Source organism: Pseudophryne corroboree, chromosome 10, assembly GCF_028390025.1.
Source record: "Pseudophryne corroboree isolate aPseCor3 chromosome 10, aPseCor3.hap2, whole genome shotgun sequence".
Classification (NCBI taxonomy): Eukaryota; Metazoa; Chordata; class Amphibia; order Anura; family Myobatrachidae; genus Pseudophryne; species Pseudophryne corroboree.
In genome coordinates this window covers 10,286,676-10,309,066 of record NC_086453.1, presented here as the reverse complement: position 1 = coordinate 10,309,066, position 22,391 = coordinate 10,286,676, and the positions used below count along the sequence as shown (strand labels likewise).

Genomic DNA, 22,391 nt, shown 5'->3' with positions numbered 1-22,391 from the left:
AGGGAGGATTCCAGACTTAATTAACCAACCAGGCAATCGGCAGGGACGTAGGTGACACCAGCCAAGGCGTGATGCTCTGCTGATAAAAGGCATGACTAAATTATATATATATATATATATATATATATATATATATATATATATATATATATATATATATATATATATATAGTACATGGAAGCAGCCCGGCACTTTGTTGTCCCCATGGGGGTATTGCTCCGGTGCCCTCCTGGGGGTACGGCAACCCCAATATACACAAAAAAAAGAGAGGGACGGCGGCACTCAGAGTCTTTCACTTTCAGAAGTATTAAAGCAAAGGGTGCATTTATTCGTCAAATGCACCTTTTGCTTTAATACTTATGAAAGTGAAAGACTCTGAGTGCCGCCGTCCCTCTCTTTTTTTGTGTATATATATATATATATATATATATATATATATATATATATATATATAATGCTCAAAAAAATAAAGGGAACACTAAAAATAAGAATTTACTTACCGATAATTCTATTTCTCATAGTCTGTAGTGGATGCTGGGACTCCGTAAGGACCATGGGGAATAGCGGCTCCGCAGGAGACTGGGCACAAAAGTAAAAGCTTGAACTAGCTGGTGTGCACTGGCTCCTCCCCCTATGACCCTCCTCCAAGCCTCAGTTAGGATACTGTGCCCGGACGAGCGTACATAATAAGGAAGGATCTTGAATCCCGGGTAAGACTCATACCAGCCACAACAATCACACCGTACAACCTGTGATCTGAACCCAGTTAACAGTATGATAAACGAAGGAGCCTCTGAAAAGATGGCTCACAACAATAATAACCCGAATTTTGTAACAATAACTATATACAAGTATTGCAGACAATCCGCACTTGGGATGGGCGCCCAGCATCCACTACGGACTATGAGAAATAGAATTATCGGTAAGTAAATTCTTATTTTCTCTAACGTCCTGGATGCTGGGACTCCGTAAGGACCATGGGGATTATACCAAAGCTCCCAAACGGGCGGGAGAGTGCGGATGACTCTGCAGCACCGAATGAGAGAACTCCAGGTCCTCCTCAGCCAGGGTATCAAATTTGTAGAATTTAGCAAACGTGTTTGCCCCTGACCAAGTAGCTGCTCGGCAAAGTTGTAAAGCCGAGACCCCTCGGGCAGCCGCCCAAGATGAGCCCACCTTCCTTGTGGAATGGGCTTTTACAGATTTTGGTTGTGGCAGGCCTGCCACAGAATGTGCAAGCTGAATTGTACTACAAATCCAACGAGCAATCGTCTGCTTAGAAGCAGGAGCACCCAGCTTGTTGGGTGCATACAGGATAAACAGCGAGTCAGATTTCCTGACTCCAGCCGTCCTGGAAATATATATTTTCAGGGCCCTGACTACGTCCAGTAACTTGGAGTCCTCCAAGTCCCTAGTAGCCGCAGGCACCACAATAGGCTGGTTCACGTGAAACGCTGAAACCACCTTTGGGAGAAATTGAGGACGAGTCCTCAATTCTGCCCTGTCCGTGTGAAAAATCAGGTAAGGGCTTTTATAAGATAAAGCCGCCAATTCTGAGACACGCCTGGCTGAAGCCAGGGCTAACAGCATTACCACCTTCCATGTGAGATATTTTAATTCCACAGTGGTGAGTGGTTCAAACCAATGTGATTTTAGGAACCCCAAAACCACATTGAGATCCCAAGGTGCCACCGGGGGCACAAAAGGAGGCTGTATATGCAGTACCCCTTTGACAAACGTCTGGACTTCAGGCACTGAAGCCAGTTCTTTTTGGAAGAAAATCGACAGGGCCGAAATTTGAACCTTAATGGACCCTAATTTTAGGCCCATAGACAGTCCTGTTTGCAGGAAATGTAGGAAGCGACCCAGTTGAAATTCCTCTGTAGGGGCCTCTTTGGCCTCACACCACGCAACATATTTTCGCCAAATGCGGTGATAATGTTTTGCGGTTACATCCTTCCTGGCCTTTATCAGGGTAGGGATGACTTCTTCTGGAATGCCTTTTTCCTTCAGGATCCGGCGTTCAACCGCCATGCCGTCAAACGCAGCCGCGGTAAGTCTTGGAACAGACAAGGCCCCTGCTGGAGCAGGTCCTTTCTTAGAGGTAGAGGCCACGGTTCCTCCGTGAGCATCTCTTGAAGTTCCGGGTACCAAGTCCTTCTTGGCCAATCCGGAACCACGAGTATAGTTCTTACTCCTCTCCTTTTTATGATTCTCAGTACTTTTGGTATGAGAGGCAGAGGAGGGAACACATACACTGACTGGTACACCCATGGTGTTACCAGAGCGTCCACCGCTATTGCCTGAGGGTCCCTTGACCTGGCGCAATATCTGTCTAGTTTTTTGTTGAGACGGGACGCCATCATGTCCACCTTTGGTTTTTCCCAACGGTTTACCATCTCTTGGAAGACTTCTGGATGAAGTCCCCACTCCCCCGGGTGAAGGTCGTGTCTGCTGAGGAAGTCCGCTTCCCAGTTGTCCACTCCCGGAATGAACACTGCTGACAGTGCTATCACATGATTCTCCGCCCAGCGAAGAATCCTTGCAGCTTCTGCCATCGCCCTCCTGCTTCTCGTGCCGCCCTGTCTGTTTACGTGGGCGACTGACGTGATGTTGTCCGATTGGATCAATACCGCCTGACCCTGAAGCAGGGGTTTTGCTTGACTTAGGGCATTGTAAATGGCCCTTAGTTCCAGAATGTTTATATGAAGAGATGTTTCCATGCTTGACCACAAGCCCTGGAAATTTCGTCCCTGTGTGACTGCTCCCCAGCCTCTCAGGCTGGCATCCGTGGTCACCAGGATCCAATCCTGAATGCCGAATCTGCGGCCCTCTAGTAGATGAGCACTCTGCAGCCACCACAGAAGAGACACCCTTGTCCTTGGCGACAGGGTTATCCGCTGATGCATCTGAAGATGCGATCCGGACCATTTGTCCAGAAGATCCCACTGAAACGTTCTTGCATGGAATCTTCCGAATGGAATCGCTTCGTAAGAAGCCACCATTTTTCCCAGAACCCTCGTGCACTGATGCACTGACACCTGGCCTGGTTTTAGGAGATTCCTGACTAGCTCGGATAACTCCCTGGCCTTCTCCTCTGGGAGAAACACCTTTTTCTGGACTGTGTCCAGAATCATTCCTAGGAACAGGAGACGTGTTGTTGGAATCAGCTGCGATTTTGGAATATTTAGAATCCACCCGTGCTGACGTAACACTAACTGAGATAGTGCTACTCCGACTTCTAACTGTTCCCTGGACCTTGCCCTTATCAGGAGATCGTCCAAGTAAGGGATAATTAAAACGCCTTTTCTTCGAAGAAGAATCATCATTTCGGCCATTACCTTGGTAAAGACCCGAGGTGCCGTGGACAACCCAAACGGCAGCGTCTGAAACTGATAATGACAGTTTTGTACTACAAACCTGAGGTACCCTTGGTGAGAAGGGTAGATTGGGACGTGGAGATAAGCATCTTTGATGTCCAGAGACACCATATAGTCCCCTTCTTCCAGGTTTGCTATCACTGCTCTGAGTGACTCCATCTTGAATTTGAACCTCTTTATGTAAGTGTTCAAGGATTTTAGATTTAAAATTGGTCTCACCGAGCCGTCCGGCTTCGGTACCACAAACAGCGTGGAATAATACCCCTTTCCCTGTTGTAGGAGAGGTACCTTGATTATCACCTGCTGGGAATACAGCTTGTGAATGGCTTCCAAAACTGCCTCCCTGTCGGAGGGAGACTTTGGTAGAGCAGACTTCAGGAACCGGCGAGGGGGAGACGTCTCGAATTCCAGTTTGTACCCCTGTGATACTACCTGCAGAATCCAGGGGTCCACTTGCGAGTGAGCCCACTGCGCGTTGAAATTTTTGAGACGGGCCCCCACCGTGTCCGAGTCCGCTTGTAAAGCCCCAGCGTCATGCTGAAGACTTGGCAGAAGCAGAGGAGGGCTTCTGCTCCTGGGAAGAGGCTGCCTGGTGCAGTCTTTTTCCTCTTCCTCTGACCCGGGGCAGAAATGAGTGGCCTTTTGCCCGCTTGTACTTATGGGAACAAAAGGACTGAGTTTGAAAAGACGGTGTCTTTTTCTGCTGAGAGGTGACCTGGGGTAAAAAGGTGGACTTTCCGGCCGTTGCCGTGGCCACCAGGTCCGATAGACCGGCCCCAAATAACTCCTCCCCTTTATACGGCAATACTTCCATATGTCGTTTGGAATCCGCATCCCCTGACCACTGTCGCGTCCATAACGCTCTTCTGGCAGAAATGGACATAGCACTCACTCTTGATGCCAGGGTGCAAATATCCCTCTGTGCATCACGCATATATAGTAATGCATCCTTCAATTGCTCTATAGTTAGTAATATACTGTCCCTATCCAGGGTATCAATATTTTCAGTCAGGGAATCCGACCACGCCACTCCAGCACTGGACATCCAGGCTGAGGCGATTGCTGGTCGCAGTATAACACCAGTATGTGTGTATATACCCTTCAGGATATTTTCCAGCCTTCTATCCGCTGGTTCTTTGAGGGCGGCCGTATCAGGAGACGGTAACGCTACTTGTTTAGATAAACGTGTGAGCGCTTTATCTACTCTAGGGGGTGTTTCCCAACGCGCCCTAACCTCTGGCGGGAAAGGGTATAGTGCCAATAATTTATTAGAAATTAGCACTTTTTTATCGGGGGAAACCCACGCTTTATCACACACCTCATTTAATTCATCTGACTCAGGAAAAGCTACTGGTAGTTTTTTTACTCCCCACATAATACCCTTCTTTGTGGTACTTGTAGTGTCAGAAATGTTCAATGCCTCCTTCATTGCCGTGATCATGTAACGTGTGGCCCTACTGGACATTACGTTTGTCTCCTCACCGTCGACACTGGACTCAGTATCTGTGTCTGGGTCTGTGTCGACCCACTGAGGTAACGGGCGTTTTATCGCCCCTGACGGTGTCTGAGACGCCTGGACAGGCACTAATTCATTTGTCGGCTGTCTCATGTAGTCAACAGTTTTTTGTAAAGTGCTGACATTGTCACGTAGTTCTTTAAATACAACCATCCAGTCAGGTGTCGACTCCCTAGGGGGTGACATCACTAACACAGGCAATTGCTCTGCTTCCACATCATTTTCCTCCTCATACATGTCGACACAATCGTACCGACACCCAGCACACACACAGGGAATGCTCTGATAGAGGACAGGACCCCACTAGCCCTTTGGGGAGACAGAGGGAGAGTTTGCCAGCACACACCAGAGCGCTATATATATATATATATATATATAGGGATAACCTTATATAAGTGTTACTCCCTTTTATAGCTGCTGTTTATAATTTAGCTGCCAATAGTGCCCCCCCTCTCTCGTTTTTACCCTGATTCTGTAGGGACTGCAGGGGAGAGTCAGGGAGCCGTCCTTCAAGCGGAACTGTGAGGGAAAATGGCGCTTGTGTGCTGAGGAGATAAGGCCGTCGTGAAGGGGCGGAGCCTATCTCCCGCTTTTTTCTGGAAAACTGGCAGGGGTTAAATACATCCATATAGCCCAGGAGCTATATGTGATGTATTTCTTTTGCCATCCTAAGGTATTTCAGTTTTTATTGCGTCTCAGGGCGCTCCCCCCCAGCGCCCTGCACCCTCAGTGACCGGAGTGTGAAGTGTGCTGAGAGCAATGGCGCACAGCTGCAGTGCTGTGCGCTACCTTAGTTGAAGACAGGAACGTCTTCTGCCGCCGATTTCACCGGACCTCTTCGTTCTTCTGGCTCTGTAAGGGGGCCGGCGGCGCGGCTCCGGGACCCATCCAGGCTGAACCTGTGATCGTCCCTCTGGAGCTAATGTCCAGTAGCCTAAGAAGCCCAATCCACTCTGCACGCAGGTGAGTTCGCTTCTTCTCCCCTTAGTCCCACGATGCAGTGAGCCTGTTGCCAGCAGGACTCACTGAAAATAAAAAACCTAAAATAAACTTTTACTCTAAGCAGCTCAGGAGAGCCACCTAGCATGCACCCTTCTCGTTCGGGCACAAGAATCTAACTGAGGCTTGGAGGAGGGTCATAGGGGGAGGAGCCAGTGCACACCAGCTAGTTCAAGCTTTTATTTTTGTGCCCAGTCTCCTGCGGAGCCGCTATTCCCCATGGTCCTTACGGAGTCCCAGCATCCACTTAGGACGTTAGAGAAATAACACATCCTAGATATGAATGAATGAAATATTCTTATTAAATATTTTGTTCTTTACATAGTTGAATGTGCTGACAACAAAATCACACAAAAATTATCAATTGAAATCAAATTTATTAACCCATGGAGGTCTGGATTTGGAGTCACACTCAAAATTAAAGTGGAAAAACACACTACAGGCTGATCCAACTTTGATGTAATGTCCTTAAAACAAGTCAAAATGAGGCTCAGTAGTGTGTGTGGCCTCCACGTGCCTGTATGACCTCCCTACAACGCCTGGGCATGCTCCTGATGAGGTGGCGGATGGTCTCCTGAGGGATCTCCTCCCAGACCTGGACTAAAGCATCCGCCAACTCCTGGACAGTCTGTGGTGCAACGTGGCATTGGTGGATGGAGCGAGACATGATGTCCCAGATATGCTCATTTGGATTCAGGTCTGGGGAACGGGCGGGCCAGTCCATAGCATCAATGCCTTTGTCTTGCGGGAACTGCTGACACACTCCAGCAACATGAGGTCTAGCATTGTCTTGCATTAGGAGGAACCCAGGGCCAACCGCACCAGCATATGGTCTCACAAGGGGTCTGAGGATCTCATCTCGGTACCTAATGGCAGTCAGGCTACTTCTGGCGAGCACATGGAGGGCTGTGCGGCCCCCCAAAGAAATGCCACCCCACACCATTATTGACTTACTGCCAAACTGATCATGCTGGAAGATGTTGCAGTCAGCAGAACCTTCTCCTTGGCGTCTCCAGACTCTGTCACGTCTGTCACATGTGCTCAGTGAGAACCCGCTTTCATCTGTGAAGTGCACAGGGCGCCAGTGGCGAATTTGCCAATCTTGGTGTTCTCTGGCAAATGCCAAACGTCCTGCACGGTGTTGGGCTGTAAGCACAACCCCCACCTGTGGATGTCGGGCCCTCATACCACCCTCATGGAATCTGTTTCTGATCGTCTGAGTAGACACATGCACATTTGTGGCTTGCTGGAGGTAATTTTGCAGGGCTCTGGCAGTGCTCCTCCTGTTCCTCCTTGCACAAAGACGGAGGTAGCGGTCCTGCTGCTGGGTTGTTGCCCTCCTACGGCCTGCTCCATGTCTCCTAATGTACTGGCCTGTCTCCTGGTAGCGCCTCCATGCTCTGGACACTACGCTGACAGACACAGCAAACCTTCTTGCCACAGCTCGCATTGATGTGCCATCCTGGATGAACTGCACTACCTGAGCCACTTGTGTGGGTTGTAGACTCCGTCTCATGCTACCACTAGAGTAAATCACCGCCAGCTTTCAAAAGTGACCAAAACATAAGCCAGAAAGCATAGAAGCTGAGAAGTGGTCACCACCTGCAGAACAACTCCTTTATTGGGGGTCTCTTGCTAATTGCCTATAATTTCCACCTGTTGTCTATTCCATTTGCACAACAGCATGTGACATTGATTGTCAGTCAGTGTTGCTTCCTAAGTGGACAGTTTGATTTCACAGAAGTGTGATTGACTTGGAGTTACATTGTGTTGTTTAAGTGTTCCCTTTATTTTTTTGAGCAGTATATATATATATATATATATATATATATATATATATATATTTATTACAGTATATATATATATATATATATATTTTACAGTATATATATATATATATATATATATATATATATCTCACGAGTCAGATGGAGCAGCGGCACTTGGAGTCTGAAAATCCCTATATTTTTGTCTCCAATAAGCCAACGTTCCTCTTGGAAAGCCTCTTTCTGTGCTGGCCCACGCATTATGCATATTACACTGGGCCAGCATAGAAGGAGTTCTGTGGTGCAGTTGTGACTCGCCCCCTGATGAAGAGTCCAATGGGGTGATGAAACGCGTTGGTCGTTGCTGATGACGATGTGATGCGTATGAGTGATTCAAATAACGGAGACTGAGGTCTGTGTGAAGCATTAAGGTGATCCTGCCTGGAAGGCTCTTTATATGCTTCTTACAATTAATTCTGATGTAGGGACGTTAATCTGTAACTAAAGTTCATCTACTGTTACATGCGCGCCATCGGATTTCTGTTTGTGCCCGTTGGGGCAGGTAATCGGGGCAGCGCTGCACCAGACCTACAGGTTTTGGAATTAACTTTATATAAAAAAACTGAACTTTGCACAGATAAAAGGGGTAACCAGCTCATTGCCTGCGATCAAAGTGGTAACCAGCTCATTGCCTGCGATCAAAGGGGTAACCAGCTCATTACCTGCGATCAAAGGGGTAACCAGCTCATTACCTGCGATCAAAGGGGTAACCGGCTCATTACCCGCGATCAAAGGGGTAACCAGCTCATTACCCGCGATCAAAGGGGTAACCAGCTCATTGCCCGCGATCAAAGGGGTAACCAGCTCATTGCCCGCGATCAAAGGGGTAACCAGCTCATTACCTGCGATCAAAGGGGCAACCAGCTCATTACCTGCGATCAAAGGGGCAACCAGCTCATTACCTGCGATCAGAGGGGTAACCAGCTCATTACCTGCGATCAAAGGGGTAACCAGCTCATTACCTGCGATCAAAGGGGTAACCAGCTCATTACCTGCGGTCAAAGGGGTAACCAGCTCATTGCCTGCGATCAAAGGGGTAACCGGCTCATTACCTGCGATCAAAGGGGTAACCGGCTCATTACCTGCGATCAAAGGGGTAACCGGCTCATTACCCGCGATCAAAGGGGTAACCGGCTCATTGCCCGCGATCAAAGGGTAACCGGCTCATTACCCGCGATCAAAGGGGTAACCGGCTCATTACCTGCGATCAAAGGGGTAACCAGCTCATTACCTGCGATCAAAGGGGTAACCAGCTCATTACCCGCGATCAAAGGGGTAACCAGCTCATTGCCTGCGATCAAAGGGGTAACCAGCTCATTGCCTGCGATCAAAGGGGTAACCAGCTCATTACCTGCGATCAAAGGGGTAACCAGCTCATTACCTGCGATCAAAGGGGTAACCAGCTCATTACCTGTGATCAAAGGGGTAACCAGCTCATTACCTGCGATCAAAGGGGTAACCAGCTCATTACCTGCGATCAAAGGGGTAACCAGCTCATTACCTGCGATCAAAGGGGTAACCAGCTCATTACCTGCGATCAAAGGGGTAACCAGCTCATTACCTGCGATCAAAGGGGTAACCAGCTCATTACCTGCGATCAAAGGGGTAACCAGCTCTTTACCTGCGATCAAAGGGGTAACCAGCTCATTACCTGCGATCAAAGGGGTAACCAGCTCATTACCTGCGATCAAAGGGGTAACCAGCTCATTACCTGCGGTCAAAGGGGTAACCAGCTCATTGCCTGCGATCAAAGGGGTAACCGGCTCATTACCTGCGATCAAAGGGGTAACCGGCTCATTACCTGCGATCAAAGGGGTAACCGGCTCATTACCCGCGATCAAAGGGGTAACCGGCTCATTGCCCGCGATCAAAGGGTAACCGGCTCATTACCTGCGATCAAAGGGGTAACCAGCTCATTACCTGCGATCAAAGGGGTAACCAGCTCATTACCTGCGATCAAAGGGGTAACCAGCTCATTACCCGCGATCAAAGGGGTAACCAGCTCATTACCTGCGATCAAAGGGGTAACCAGCTCATTACCCGCGATCAAAGGGGTAACCAGCTCATTACCTGCGATCAAAGGGGCAACCAGCTCATTACCTGCGATCAGAGGGGTAACCAGCTCATTACCTGCGATCAAAGGGTAACCAGCTCATTACCTGCGATCAAAGGGGTAACCAGCTCATTACCTGCGATCAAAGGGGTAACCAGCTAATTGCCTGCGATCAAAGGGGTAACCAGCTCATTACCTGCGATCAAAGGGGTAACCAGCTCATTACCTGCGATCAAAGGGGTAACCGGCTCATTGCCTGCGATCAAAGGGTAACCGGCTCATTACCTGCGATCAAAGGGGTAACCAGCTCATTACCTGCGATCAAAGGGGTAACCAGCTCATTGCCTGCGATCAAAGGGGTAACCAGCTCATTGCCTGCGATCAAAGGGGTAACCAGCTCATTGCCTGCGATCAAAGGGGTAACCAGCTCATTACCTGCGATCAAAGGGGTAACCAGCTCATTACCTGCGATCAAAGGGGTAACCAGCTCATTACCTGCGATCAAAGGGGTAACCAGCTCATTGCCTGCGATCAAAGGGGTAACCAGCTCATTACCTGCGATCAAAGGGGTAACCAGCTCATTACCTGCGATCAAAGGGGTAACCAGCTCATTACCTGCGATCAAAGGGGTAACCAGCTCATTACCTGCGATCAAAGGGGTAACCAGCTCATTACCTGCGATCAAAAGGGCAACCAGCTCATTACCTGCGATCAAAGGGGTAACCAGCTCATTACCTGCGATCAAAAGGGTAACCAGCTCATTACCTGCGATCAAAGGGGTAACCAGCTCATTACCTGCGATCAAAGGGTAACCAGCTCATTACCTGCGATCAAAGGGTAACCAGCTCATTACCTGCAATCAAAGGGGTAACCAGCTCATTACCTGCGATCAAAGGGGTAACCAGCTCATTACCTGCGATCAAAGGGGTAACCAGCTCATTGCCCGCGATCAAAGGGGTAACCAGCTCATTACCTGCGATCAAAGGGGTAACCAGCTCATTACCTGCGATCAAAGGGGTAACCAGCTCATTATCTGCGATCAAAGGGGTAACCAGCTCATTACCTGCAATCAAATGGGTAACCAGCTCATTACCTGCGATCAAAGGGGTAACCAACTCATTGCCCGTGATCAAAGGGGTAACCAGCTCATTACCTGCGATCAAAGGGGTAACCAGCTCATTACCTGCTATCAAAAGGGCAACCAGCTCATTACCTGCGATCAAAGGGGTAACCAGCTCATTACCTGCGATCAAAAGGGTAACCAGCTCATTACCTGCGATCAAAGGGGTAACCAGCTCATTACCTGCGATCAAAGGGTAACCAGCTCATTACCTGCGATCAAAGGGTAACCAGCTCATTACCTGCAATCAAAGGGGTAACCAGCTCATTGCCCGCGATCAAAGGGGTAACCAGCTCATTACCTGCGATCAAAGGGGTAACCAGCTCATTACCTGCGATCAAATGGGTAACCAGCTCATTACCTGCGATCAAAGGGGTAACCAACTCATTGCCCGTGATCAAAGGGGTAACCAGCTCATTACCTGCGATCAAAGGGGTAACCAGCTCATTACCTGCGATCAAAGGGGCAACCAGCTCATTACCTGCGATCAAAGGGGCAACCAGCTCATTACCTGCGATCAAAGGGGTAACCAGCTCATTACCTGCGATCAAAGGGGTAACCAGCTCATAGTGTTCACTCTAGGAATTTTTTAGGGCAGGGTGCTGACCTTGGGGAGGGCACATTTTTGATTCGGGAGGGCACATTTTAATTTAGAAGGGCAAAATGATGTACATACTGTAATATGTATGCAGGTGTATTAAACTGGCAGCACATTGTATCTTATAAACCATCCTGGGACACCTTTGCTTCAATCTGACAGCACATTTTAAGTTAAATGTGCTGTCAGATTGAAGCGAAGGTGTCCCAGAATGGTTTATATAACATTCATGTGCTGCCAGTTTATTTATTAAGTGTCTCAATAGGGTTTATATAGTTCATTAAACTATATAAACTCTATTGAGACACTTCAGAATATATCAGGGCCGTTTAGAAACTGGGAGCTCTCCAGGGTAAACCAGCAGGGGATGTCCTCTCACATCTGAAGCCTAATAGGTTACATCAGTTATTAGATTGTATAAAGGGTGTATGATTTCCCAATGCTATCATAATGTTTTCTGCAGCTACAGATACATTGCCAAAAACTGTATGGCCATTAGGAAAAAATAAATAAACAGTCACCATTGTCTCCAGTAGAAGAAACCAGCAGTTTGTTAGGACTTAGATCTCTTACACATTCATTTGTAATTCATAGGTAATGTGTCACAATAAGATTAGTTGAGTGCTGCCAGATTAAAACTAAAGGGGCACCAGGCGACCTATATACAGTAGGATAAATAGCGTAGTGTGGCAGCACTAGTCTTATATGATGTTTGTGTGTCAATACAACTTACTGGGGGCTGATGCTGCAGGAGTGATCGCACTGGTGTCCCCCCTCACACATCGCGGAACTGGATGAAAATGGGCGCCACACTGATCCTACCCGGCGTCCTCTTATGTAGGGTCATGTACAGAGAGGAGGGCTGGGTTTGCCTCAGCGGGAGAGGCAAACCCAGCCCTCCTCATCTCACCAGCAGCCTACAGTATTGCAGAGAGCTGTGAGCGCAACAAGCCTGAAGCAGCGGCGGGAGGAGTGACAGCGCGGCGGGGAGGAGTGGCAGCGTGGCGGAGAGGAGTGACAGATGCGGCGGGGAGGAGTGACAGCACGGCTCGGCGCGGCAGTCCTTTACTAATTAGCAGGGCGGGCACAAACGGGCAGGGCGCGTTTCTGACACTCAGAAAAGGGGCAGGGCGCAGCGCCCCGCAAAAGGAAGCTAGAGTGAACACTAGCTCATTACCTGCGATCAAAGGGGCAACCAGCTCATTACCTGCGATCAAAGGGGCAACCAGCTCATTATCTGCGATCAAAGGGGTAACCAGCTCATTACCTGCGATCAAAGGGGTAACCAGCTCATTATCTGCGATCAAAGGGGTAACCAGCTCATTATCTGCGATCAAAGGGGTAACCAGCTCATTACCTGCGATCAAAGGGGCAACCAGCTCATTACCTGCGATCAAAGGGGTAACCAGCGCATTACCTGCGATCAAAGGGGCAACCAGCTCATTATCTGCGATCAAAGGGGTAACCAGCTCATTATCTGCGATCAAAGGGGTAACCAGCTCATTGCCCGCGATCAAAGGGGTAACCAGCTCATTACCCGCGATCAAAGGGGTAACCAGCTCATTGCCTGCGATCAAAGGGGTAACCAGCTCATTACCTGCGATCAAAGGGGTAACCAGCTCATTACCTGCGATCAAAGGGGTAACCAGCTCATTACCTGCGATCAAAGGGGTAACCAGCTCATTGCCCGCGATCCTGCTCCCCCACATCCTCTGACTGGTAAGGAACACGCGTCACATTCTATGGAAGAGTCTCCTTAGGTGTGCCCGAGATGTAACCTGCAGGGGGGTGTGCCCAGGATGTAACCCGCAGGTGGTGTGTGCCCAGGATGTAACTCGCAGGGGGTATGCCCGAGATGTAATCTGCAGGGGGGTGTGCCCAGGATGTAACCCGCAGGGGGTGTGTGCCCAGGATGTAACCCGCAGGGGGTGTGTGCCCAGGATGTAACCCGCAGGGGGTGTCTGCCCAGGATGTAACCCGCAGGGGGTGTGTGCCCAGGATGTAACCCGCAGGGGGTGTGCCCGGGATGTAACCTGCAGGAGGGTGTGCCCAGGATGTAACCCGCAGGGGGTGTGCCCGGGATGTAACCCGCAGGGGGGGGTGCCCGGGATGTAACCCGCAGGGGGGTGTGCCCGGGATGTAACTCAAAGGGGGGGGGGCGGGATGTAACCCACAGGGGGGGGTGCCCGGGATGTAACTTACAGGGGGGGGTGCCCGGGATGTAACCCGCAGGGGTGTGTGCCTGGGATGTAACCTGCAGGGGGCCGGTGCCCGGGATGGAACCCGCAAGGCCCTATCAGCTACTTCCCCAAATATTGTCATGCCTCAGAAAACCACGGTAAAGGAAGCAATGGACAATACCCCGAGGGCAGGGCAGATGGCTATGTTAGTAATACCCCTTTCAGACATAAACCCCGGCTTTATCTCGGCTCAGACCCTGACCCCGGTCACATGTGGGTGATGGACCCGCGTTATTCACAAGTTGTCGCCCTTCACACCGGACCCGGGTCCTCCATGTAACAGTGACTGACCGGTCTCATGTGTCTGAATAGCCACTGCCGGCACCTACCCGCACATTCCAATACATCCCTGCTGGTGACACCCTAACTTACTTCTACATTGTGGTGTAAATGTAAATCTGTGCAGCACGTGCGCGTTACACGCATACAGTAAGCAGCGGTATATACAATGAATGCGCACGGGTAGGATTTTATTTGCCCCCTCTACGTCTATTTGTTCCTAACTCTTACTCAGGTCTGATACATTTGTAGAACACAACAAACTGGAAACACATTCATGGCCTCAGGGTATGTGATACACAACTGTGCGGTTACAGTCACAACACCAAGCTGCCGTACCGGGACACATGTGTAGCGCCAGTGACTATTCGCCAAGACGCTCATGCTCACGTATCCCCCGCAGCTGCCGCACCCAATCACAGTTATTTCAAGGTCACTGTCCGTAAACTTTACCAGTGGCTAAAAGTCAGCAGCGTCACGTCTCACAGAGCGCGGACTAGTGTGTACTACGGGCATATACATTACAGTCACCAGCGACAATAAATACACTGACCGGGGAGGGATAAAAATAAATCTCTGGTGTACAGTATCATGACGCTCTCAGAAAGTGCGCACTCACCGGCCATTACATCACGCTGCCGTACTGCAGCGTCGCAGCATTTACTGGGTATTACCGACGTGTTATATGGCAAATATAGCGCACATGTGCGAAGTTCCTAAGCATCTGTTCCTGGGGGGCGGATATGCGATACTCTGCAACACAAATCTACAGATGGGACAGGCAATGCTCTGCAGATCTCTGGTAATATTTTATATATGGGATAATGAACTCCCTACTGTAAATAAATAATATGGATATTAGAAGTCACGGAGCAGCTGTGTGATCTTATTATCCTGGACCACAGCCTCCAGCTTATATATCTGCTACAGATGTCAATAGGAGGTGCGTTATTCTCTATAACACACCGGCCATCCCAATGCGTCATTCTCTATAATACACCCGCCATCCCAATGCATCATTCTCTATAATACACCGGCCGTCCCAATGCATCATTCTCTATAATACACCGGCCGTCCCAATGCATCATTCTCTATAATACACCGGCCATCCCAATGCAGCATTCTCTATAATACACCGGCCATCCCAATGCATCATTCTCTATAATACACCGGCCATCCCAATGCGTCATTCTCTATAATACACCGGCCATCCCAATGCGTCATTCTTTACAATACACCGGCCATCCCAATGCGTCATTCTCTACAATACACCGGCCATCCCAATGCGCCATTCTCTATAATACACCGGCCATCCCAATGCGTCATTCTCTATAATACACCGGCCATCCCAATGCGTCATTCTCTATAATACACCGGCCGTCACAATGCATCATTCTCTATAATACACCGGCCATCCCAATGCATCATTCTCTATAATACACCGGCCATCCCAATACGTCATTCTCTATAATACACCGGCCATCCCAATACGTCATTCTCTATAATACACCGGCCATCCCAATGCATCATTCTCTATAACACACCGGCCGTCCCAATGCATCATTCTCTATAATACACCGGCCGTCCCAATGCGTCATTCTCTATAATACACCAGCTGTCCCAATGCGTCATTCTCTATAATACACCGGACGTCCCAATGCGTCATTCTCTACAATACACCCGCCGTCCCAATGCATCATTCTCTATAATACACCGGCCGTCCCAATGCGTCATTCTCTATAATACACCAGCCGTCCCAATGCGTAATTCTCTATAACACCGGCCATCCCAATGCGTCATTCTCTATAATACTCCGGCCATCCCAATGCGTCATTCTCTATAATACACCGGCCGTCCCAATGCGTCATTCTCTATAATACACCGGCCATCCCAATGCGTCATTCTCTATAATACACCGGCCGTCCAAATGCGTCATTCTATATAATACACCAGCCGTCCCAATACATCATTCTCTATAATACACCGGCCGTCCCAATGCGTCATTCTCTATAATACACCGGCCGTCCCAATGCATCATTCTCTATAATACACCGGCCATCCCAATGCATCATTCTCTATAATACACCGGCCGTCCCAATGTGTCATTCTCTATAATACACCGGCTGTCCCAATGCATCATTCTCTATAATACACCGGCCATCCCAATGCATCATTCTCTATAATACACCGGCCATCCCAATGCATCATTCTCTAAAATACACCGGCCGTCCCAATGCATCATTCTCTAAAATACACCGGTCATCCCAATGCGTCATTCTCTATAATACACCGGTCATCCCAATGCGTCATTCTCTAGTTATAGCTTTATGCCAGAAACTTGAGTAGAGGGTTCAACAATTAGTTTTTTAGTGACATAACAGTAACACACAAAAGAGCGCCTCTACTTGCGACATTCTGGACAAGGAAGGGGAGGGGGGGGACACATTATACTTTGTAAGATGCAAAAAAGGAGAGGCCTGGTGACACATGGATAGGGGGTAGGTGGGGGAGGGGAGGGAGTATCAGTTTCTGGGCTATAGATTACGGTTTCTCAGACTCGGTCACAGCAGCTCACGTTTTCCAGACCACTGAGCCGGGCACAGGTAGTGGTACATGCCTTCCTAACAGACACATCCAAAAGATCCCCAGGAGATCTGGAAAACATGGACTGTTATGGGTCCTGAGTGTGAAATACTCTGATACAGGGTCACACAGGGATCAGGGCGACCTCCCATGAGGAATGAAGCTGTCACCTGGAGATCAGAGAGACTCTGGCACCCTATAGCACTACAACACCCAGCATGCCCTGCCCAGATGACAGGCTGCTGCAATAGATAACACACAGCCAGTAAGACAGGGACAGGAGACAAAGACACACAGGGGACAGGGGGTGAGGGGGCACAGACACACAGGGGGTGAGGGGGCACAGACACACAGGGGACCAGGGACAGGGGGTGACACAGACACACAGGGGACAGGGGGTGAGGGGGCACAGACACACAGGGGACCAGGGACAGGGGGTGAGGGGGACAGGTGGGTGAGGGGGCATTGGGGCAGCTCACCCATTGACGTCCACGGTCAGGCTGGTGCCCAGCACACACACAGCCTGCAGCCTCTGCCCGTGCACCAGCCGCAGGGTCCTGCTCTGCCCGTGCTGCATGCTGCCCGCTCTGCACCTGCTGCAGGTGACTCTGCGCTGCTGCCCGGGGACTACACACTGACAGCCCCGCCCCGGCACGTCACTCACAGCGGGGAGGCGGGGCCAGGAGGTGAGTGCGCCGGGAGGTGCCCGCCCCCTGCTGCTGCTGCTGCTGCTGCTGCTGCTGCTGCTGCCTGGGACTCTGGGAGAGAGAGGGGCTAAGTATAGGCGCTCCCAGTAAGGAGATGGCTGGAGGGGGGGGACTGGGGAGGAGGGGGCAGTAACACCCGGGATCACCCTGCACCAGCCCCAGCCTAATGACCACTAATGTCATTATCCCTTCCTGCAGGGTGACATGGGCTACAGCCCCCCCTTCCAGTGACCCCAGATTCTGCAGGCTCTGTGTAGGGTAACATGGACTACAGCCCCCAGCCTCCACAGACATGATGCAGGATTGCATGCTCCCCCCTCCCAGTGACCCCAGATTCTGCAGGCTCTGTGCAGGGTAACATGGACTACAGCCCCCAGCCTCCACAGACATGATGCAGGATTGCATGCCCCCCCTCCCCCAGTGACCCCCAGATTCTGCAGGCTCTGTGCAGGGTGACATGGACTACAGCCCCCAGTCTCCACAGACATGATACAGGATTGCATGCTCCCCCTCCCAGTGACCCCCAGATTCTGCAGGCTCTGTGTAGGGTGACATGGACTACAGCCCCCAGTCTCCACAGACATGATGCAGGATTGCATGCTCCCCCTCCCAGTGACCCCAGATTCTGCAGGATCTGTGTGGGGTAACATGGACTACAGCCCCCAGTCTCCACAGACATGATGCAGGATTGCATGCTCCCCCTCCCAGTGACCCCCAGATTCTGCAGGCTCTGTGTAGGGTAACATGGACTACAGCCCCCAGTCTCCACAGACATGATGCAGGATTGCATGCTCCCCCTCCCAGTGACCCCAGATTCTGCAGGCTCTGTGTGGGGTAACATGGACTACAGCCCCCAGTCTCCACAGACATGATGCAGGATTGCATGCTCCCCCTCCCAGTGACCCCAGATTCTGCAGGCTCTGTGCAGGGTAACATGGACTACAGCCCCCAGTCTCCACAGACATGATGCAGGATTGCATGCTCCCCCCACCCAGTGACCCCAGATTCTGCAGGCTCTGTGTAGGGTAACATGGACTACAGACCCCAGTCTCCACAGACATGATGCAGGATTGCATGCTCCCCCTCCCAGTGACCCCAGATTCTGCAGGCTCTGTGTAGGGTAACATGGACTACAGCCCCCAGTCTCCACAGACATGATGCAGGATTACATGCTCCCCCCCCCCCCCCCACAGTGACCCCAGATTCTGCAGGCTCTGTGTAGGGTGACATGGACTACAGCCCCAGCCTCCACAGACATGATGCAGGATTGCATGCTCCCCCTCCCAGTGACCCCAGATTCTGCAGGCTCTGTGTAGGGTGACATGGACTACAGCCCCAGCCTCCACAGACATGATGCAGGATTACATGCTCCCCCCTCCCAGTGACCCCAGATTCTGCAGGCTCTGTGTAGGGTAACATGGACTACAGCCCCCAGCCTCCACAGACATGATGCAGGATTGCATGCTCCCCCCACCCAGTGACCCCAGATTCTGCAGGCTCTGTGTAGGGTGACATGGACTACAGCCCCAGCCTCCACAGACATGATGCAGGATTACATGCTCCCCCCACCCAGTGACCCCAGATTCTGCAGACTCTGTGTAGGGTGACATGAACTACAGCCCCCAGCCTCCACAGACATGATGCAGGATTGCATGCTCCCCCCTCCCAGTGACCCCAGATTCTGCAGGCTCTGTGCAGGGTAACATGGACTACAGCCCCCAGCCTCCACAGACATGATGCAGGATTGCATGCTCCTCCTCCCAGTGACCCCAGATTCTGCAGACTCTGTGTAGGGTGACATGAACTACAGCCCCCAGCCTCCACAGACATGATGCAGGATTGCATGCTCCCCCTCCCAGTGACCCCAGATTCTGCAGACTCTGTGTAGGGTAACATGAACTACAGCCCCCAGCCTCCACAGACATGATGCAGGATTACATGCTCCCCCTCCCAGTGACCCCAGATTCTGCAGGCTCTGTGTAGGGTGACATGGACTACAGCCCCCAGTCTCCACAGACATGATGCAGGATTGCATGCTCCCCCCACCCAGTGACCCCAGATTCTGCAGACTCTGTGTAGGGTGACATGAACTACAGCCCCCAGCCTCCACAGACATGATGCAGGATTACATGCTCCCCCTCCCAGTGACCCCAGATTCTGCAGGCTCTGTGTAGGGTGACATGGACTACAGCCCCCAGTCTCCACCGACATGATGCAGGATTGCATGCTCCCCCTCCCAGTGACCCCAGATTCTGCAGGCTCTGTGTAGGGTAACATGGACTACAGCCCCCAGCCTCCACAGACATGATGCAGGATTACATGCTCCCCCTCCCAGTGACCCCAGATTCTGCAGGCTCTGTGTAGGGTGACATGGACTACAGCCCCCAGTCTCCACCGACATGATGCAGGATTGCATGCTCCCCCTCCCAGTGACCCCCAGATTCTGCAGGCTCTGTGTAGGGTAACATGGGCTACAGCCCCCAGCCTCCACAGACATGATGCAGGATTGCATGCTCCCCCTCCCAGTGACCCCAGATTCTGCAGGCTCTGTGTAGGGTAACATGGACTACAGCCCCCAGTCTCCACAGACATGATGCAGGATTGCATGCTCTCCCCCCCCCCAGTGACCCCAGATTCTGCAGGCTCTGTGTAGGGTAACATGGACTACAGCCCCCAGTCTCCACAGACATGATGCAGGTTTGCATGCTCCCCCCTCCCAGTGACCCCAGATTCTGCAGGCTCTGTGTAGGGTAACATGGACTACAGCCCCCAGCCTCCACAGACATGATGCAGGATTACATGCTCCCCCCTCCCAGTGACCCCAGATTCTGCAGGCTCTGTGTAGGGTAACATGGACTACAGCCCCTAGTCTCCACAGACATGATGCAGGATTGCATGCTCCCCCTCCCAGTGACCCCAGATTCTGCAGGCTCTGTGTAGGGTAACATGGACTACAGCCCCCAGTCTCCACAGACATGATGCAGGATTGCATGCTCCCCCTCCCAGTGACCCCAGATTCTGCAGGCTCTGTGTAGGGTAACATGGACTACAGCCCCCAGTCTCCACAGACATGATGCAGGTTTGCATGCTCCCCCTCCCAGTGACCCCCAGATTCTGCAGGCTCTTTGTAGGGTAACATGGACTACAGCCCCCAGTCTCCACAGACATGATGCAGGATTGCATGCTCCCCCTCCCAGTGACCCCAGATTCTGCAGGCTCTGTGTAGGGTAACATGGACTACAGCCCCCAGTCTCCACAGACATGATGCAGGATTGTATGCTCCCCCCTCCCAGTGACCCCCAGATTCTGCAGGCTCTGTGCAGGGTGACATGGACTACAGCCCCCAGTCTCCACAGTCATGATGCAGGATTGCATGCTCCTCCTCCCAGTGACCCCAGATTCTGCAGGCTCTGTGTAGGGTAACATGGACTACAGCCCCCAGCCTCCACAGACATGATGCAGGATTGCATGCTCCCCCCTCCCAGTGACCCCAGATTCTGCAGGCTCTGTGTAGGGTAACATGGACTACAGCCCCCAGTCTCCACAGACATGATGCAGGATTGCATGCTCCCCCTCCCAGTGACCCCAGATTCTGCAGGCTCTGTGTAGGGTAACATGGACTACAGCCCCCAGTCTCCACAGACATGATGCAGGATTGCATGCTCCCCCTCCCAGTGACCCCAGATTCTGCAGGCTCTGTGTAGGGTAACATGAACTACAGCCCCCAGCCTCCACAGACATGATGCAGGATTGCATGCTCCCCCCCCCCCCCCCCCCCCCCCCACAGTGACCCCCAGATTCTGCAGGCTCTGTGCAGGGTAACATGGACTACAGCCCCCAGTCTCCACAGACATGATGCAGGATTGCATGCTCCCCCCTCCCAGTGACCCCAGATTCTGCAGGCTCTGTGCAGGGTGACATGGACTACTGCGCCCAGTCTCCACAGACATGATGCAGGATTGCATGCTCCCCCTCCCAGTGACCCCAGATTCTGCAGGCTCTGTGTGGGGTAACATGGGCTACAGCCCCCAGCCTCCACAGACATGATGCAGGATTGCATGCTCCTCCTCCCAGTGACCCCAGATTCTGCAGGCTCTGTGTAGGGTAACATGGACTACAGCCCCCAGTCTCCACAGACATGATGCAGGATTGCATGCTCCCCCCTCCCAGTGACCCCCAGATTCTGCAGGCTCTGTGTAGGGTAACATGGACTACAGCCCCCAGCCTCCACAGACATGATGCAGGATTGCATACCCCCCCCCCTCCCAGTGACCCCAGATTCTGCAGGCTCTTTGTAGGGTAACATGGACTACAGCCCCAGCCTCCACAGACATGATGCAGGATTGCATGCTCCTCCTCCCAGTGACCCCAGATTCTGCAGGCTCTGTGTAGGGTAACATGGACTACAGCCCCCAGTCTCCACAGACATGATGCAGGATTGCATGCTCCTCCTCCCAGTGACCCCAGATTCTGCAGGCTCTGTGTAGGGTAACATGGACTACAGCCCCCAGCCTCCACAGACATGATGCAGGATTGCATGCTCCCCCCTCCCAGTGACCCCAGATTCTGCAGGCTCTGTGTAGGGTAACATGGACTACAGCCCCCAGTCTCCACAGACATGATGCAGGATTGCATGCTCCCCCCTCCCAGTGACCCCAGATTCTGCAGGCTCTGTGCAGGGTAACGTGGACTACAGCCCCCAGCCTCCACAGACATGATGCAGGATTGCATGCTCCCCCCTCCCAGTGACCCCAGATTCTGCAGGGCTCTGTGCAGGGTGACATGGACTACAGCCCCCAGCCTCCACAGACATGATGCAGGATTGCATGCTCCCCCCTCCCAGTGACCCCAGATTCTGCAGGCTCTGTGTAGGGTAACATGGACTACAGCCCCCAGCCTCCACAGACATGATGCAGGATTGCATACTCCCCCCCCCCCCCTCCCAGTGACCCCAGATTCTGCAGGCTCTTTGTAGGGTAACATGGACTACAGCCCCAGCCTCCACAGACATGATGCAGGATTGCATGCTCCCCCCTCCCAGTGACCCCAGATTCTGCAGGCTCTGTGTAGGGTAACATGGACTACAGCC

At 51.5% G+C, this 22,391-nt stretch overlaps 1 protein-coding gene across 2 annotated transcripts in view; it reads right to left on the bottom strand.

Annotated features, from left to right (window-relative positions):
* Positions 1-17,267, bottom strand: part of LOC134965754 (protein-arginine deiminase type-2-like) — a 79,806-nt gene extending 62,539 nt beyond the window's left edge. The window contains exon 1 of one of the 2 annotated variants that reach the window (XM_063942104.1): positions 17,075-17,267. In XM_063942104.1, the coding sequence (XP_063798174.1) occupies positions 17,075-17,172 (98 nt within the window). In that variant the 5' untranslated portion in view covers positions 17,173-17,267. The remainder of the gene's footprint in view (positions 1-17,074) is intronic. The other variant, XM_063942103.1, reaches the window with a different exon arrangement.
* Between the last annotated feature and the right edge of the window lie 5,124 nt (positions 17,268-22,391).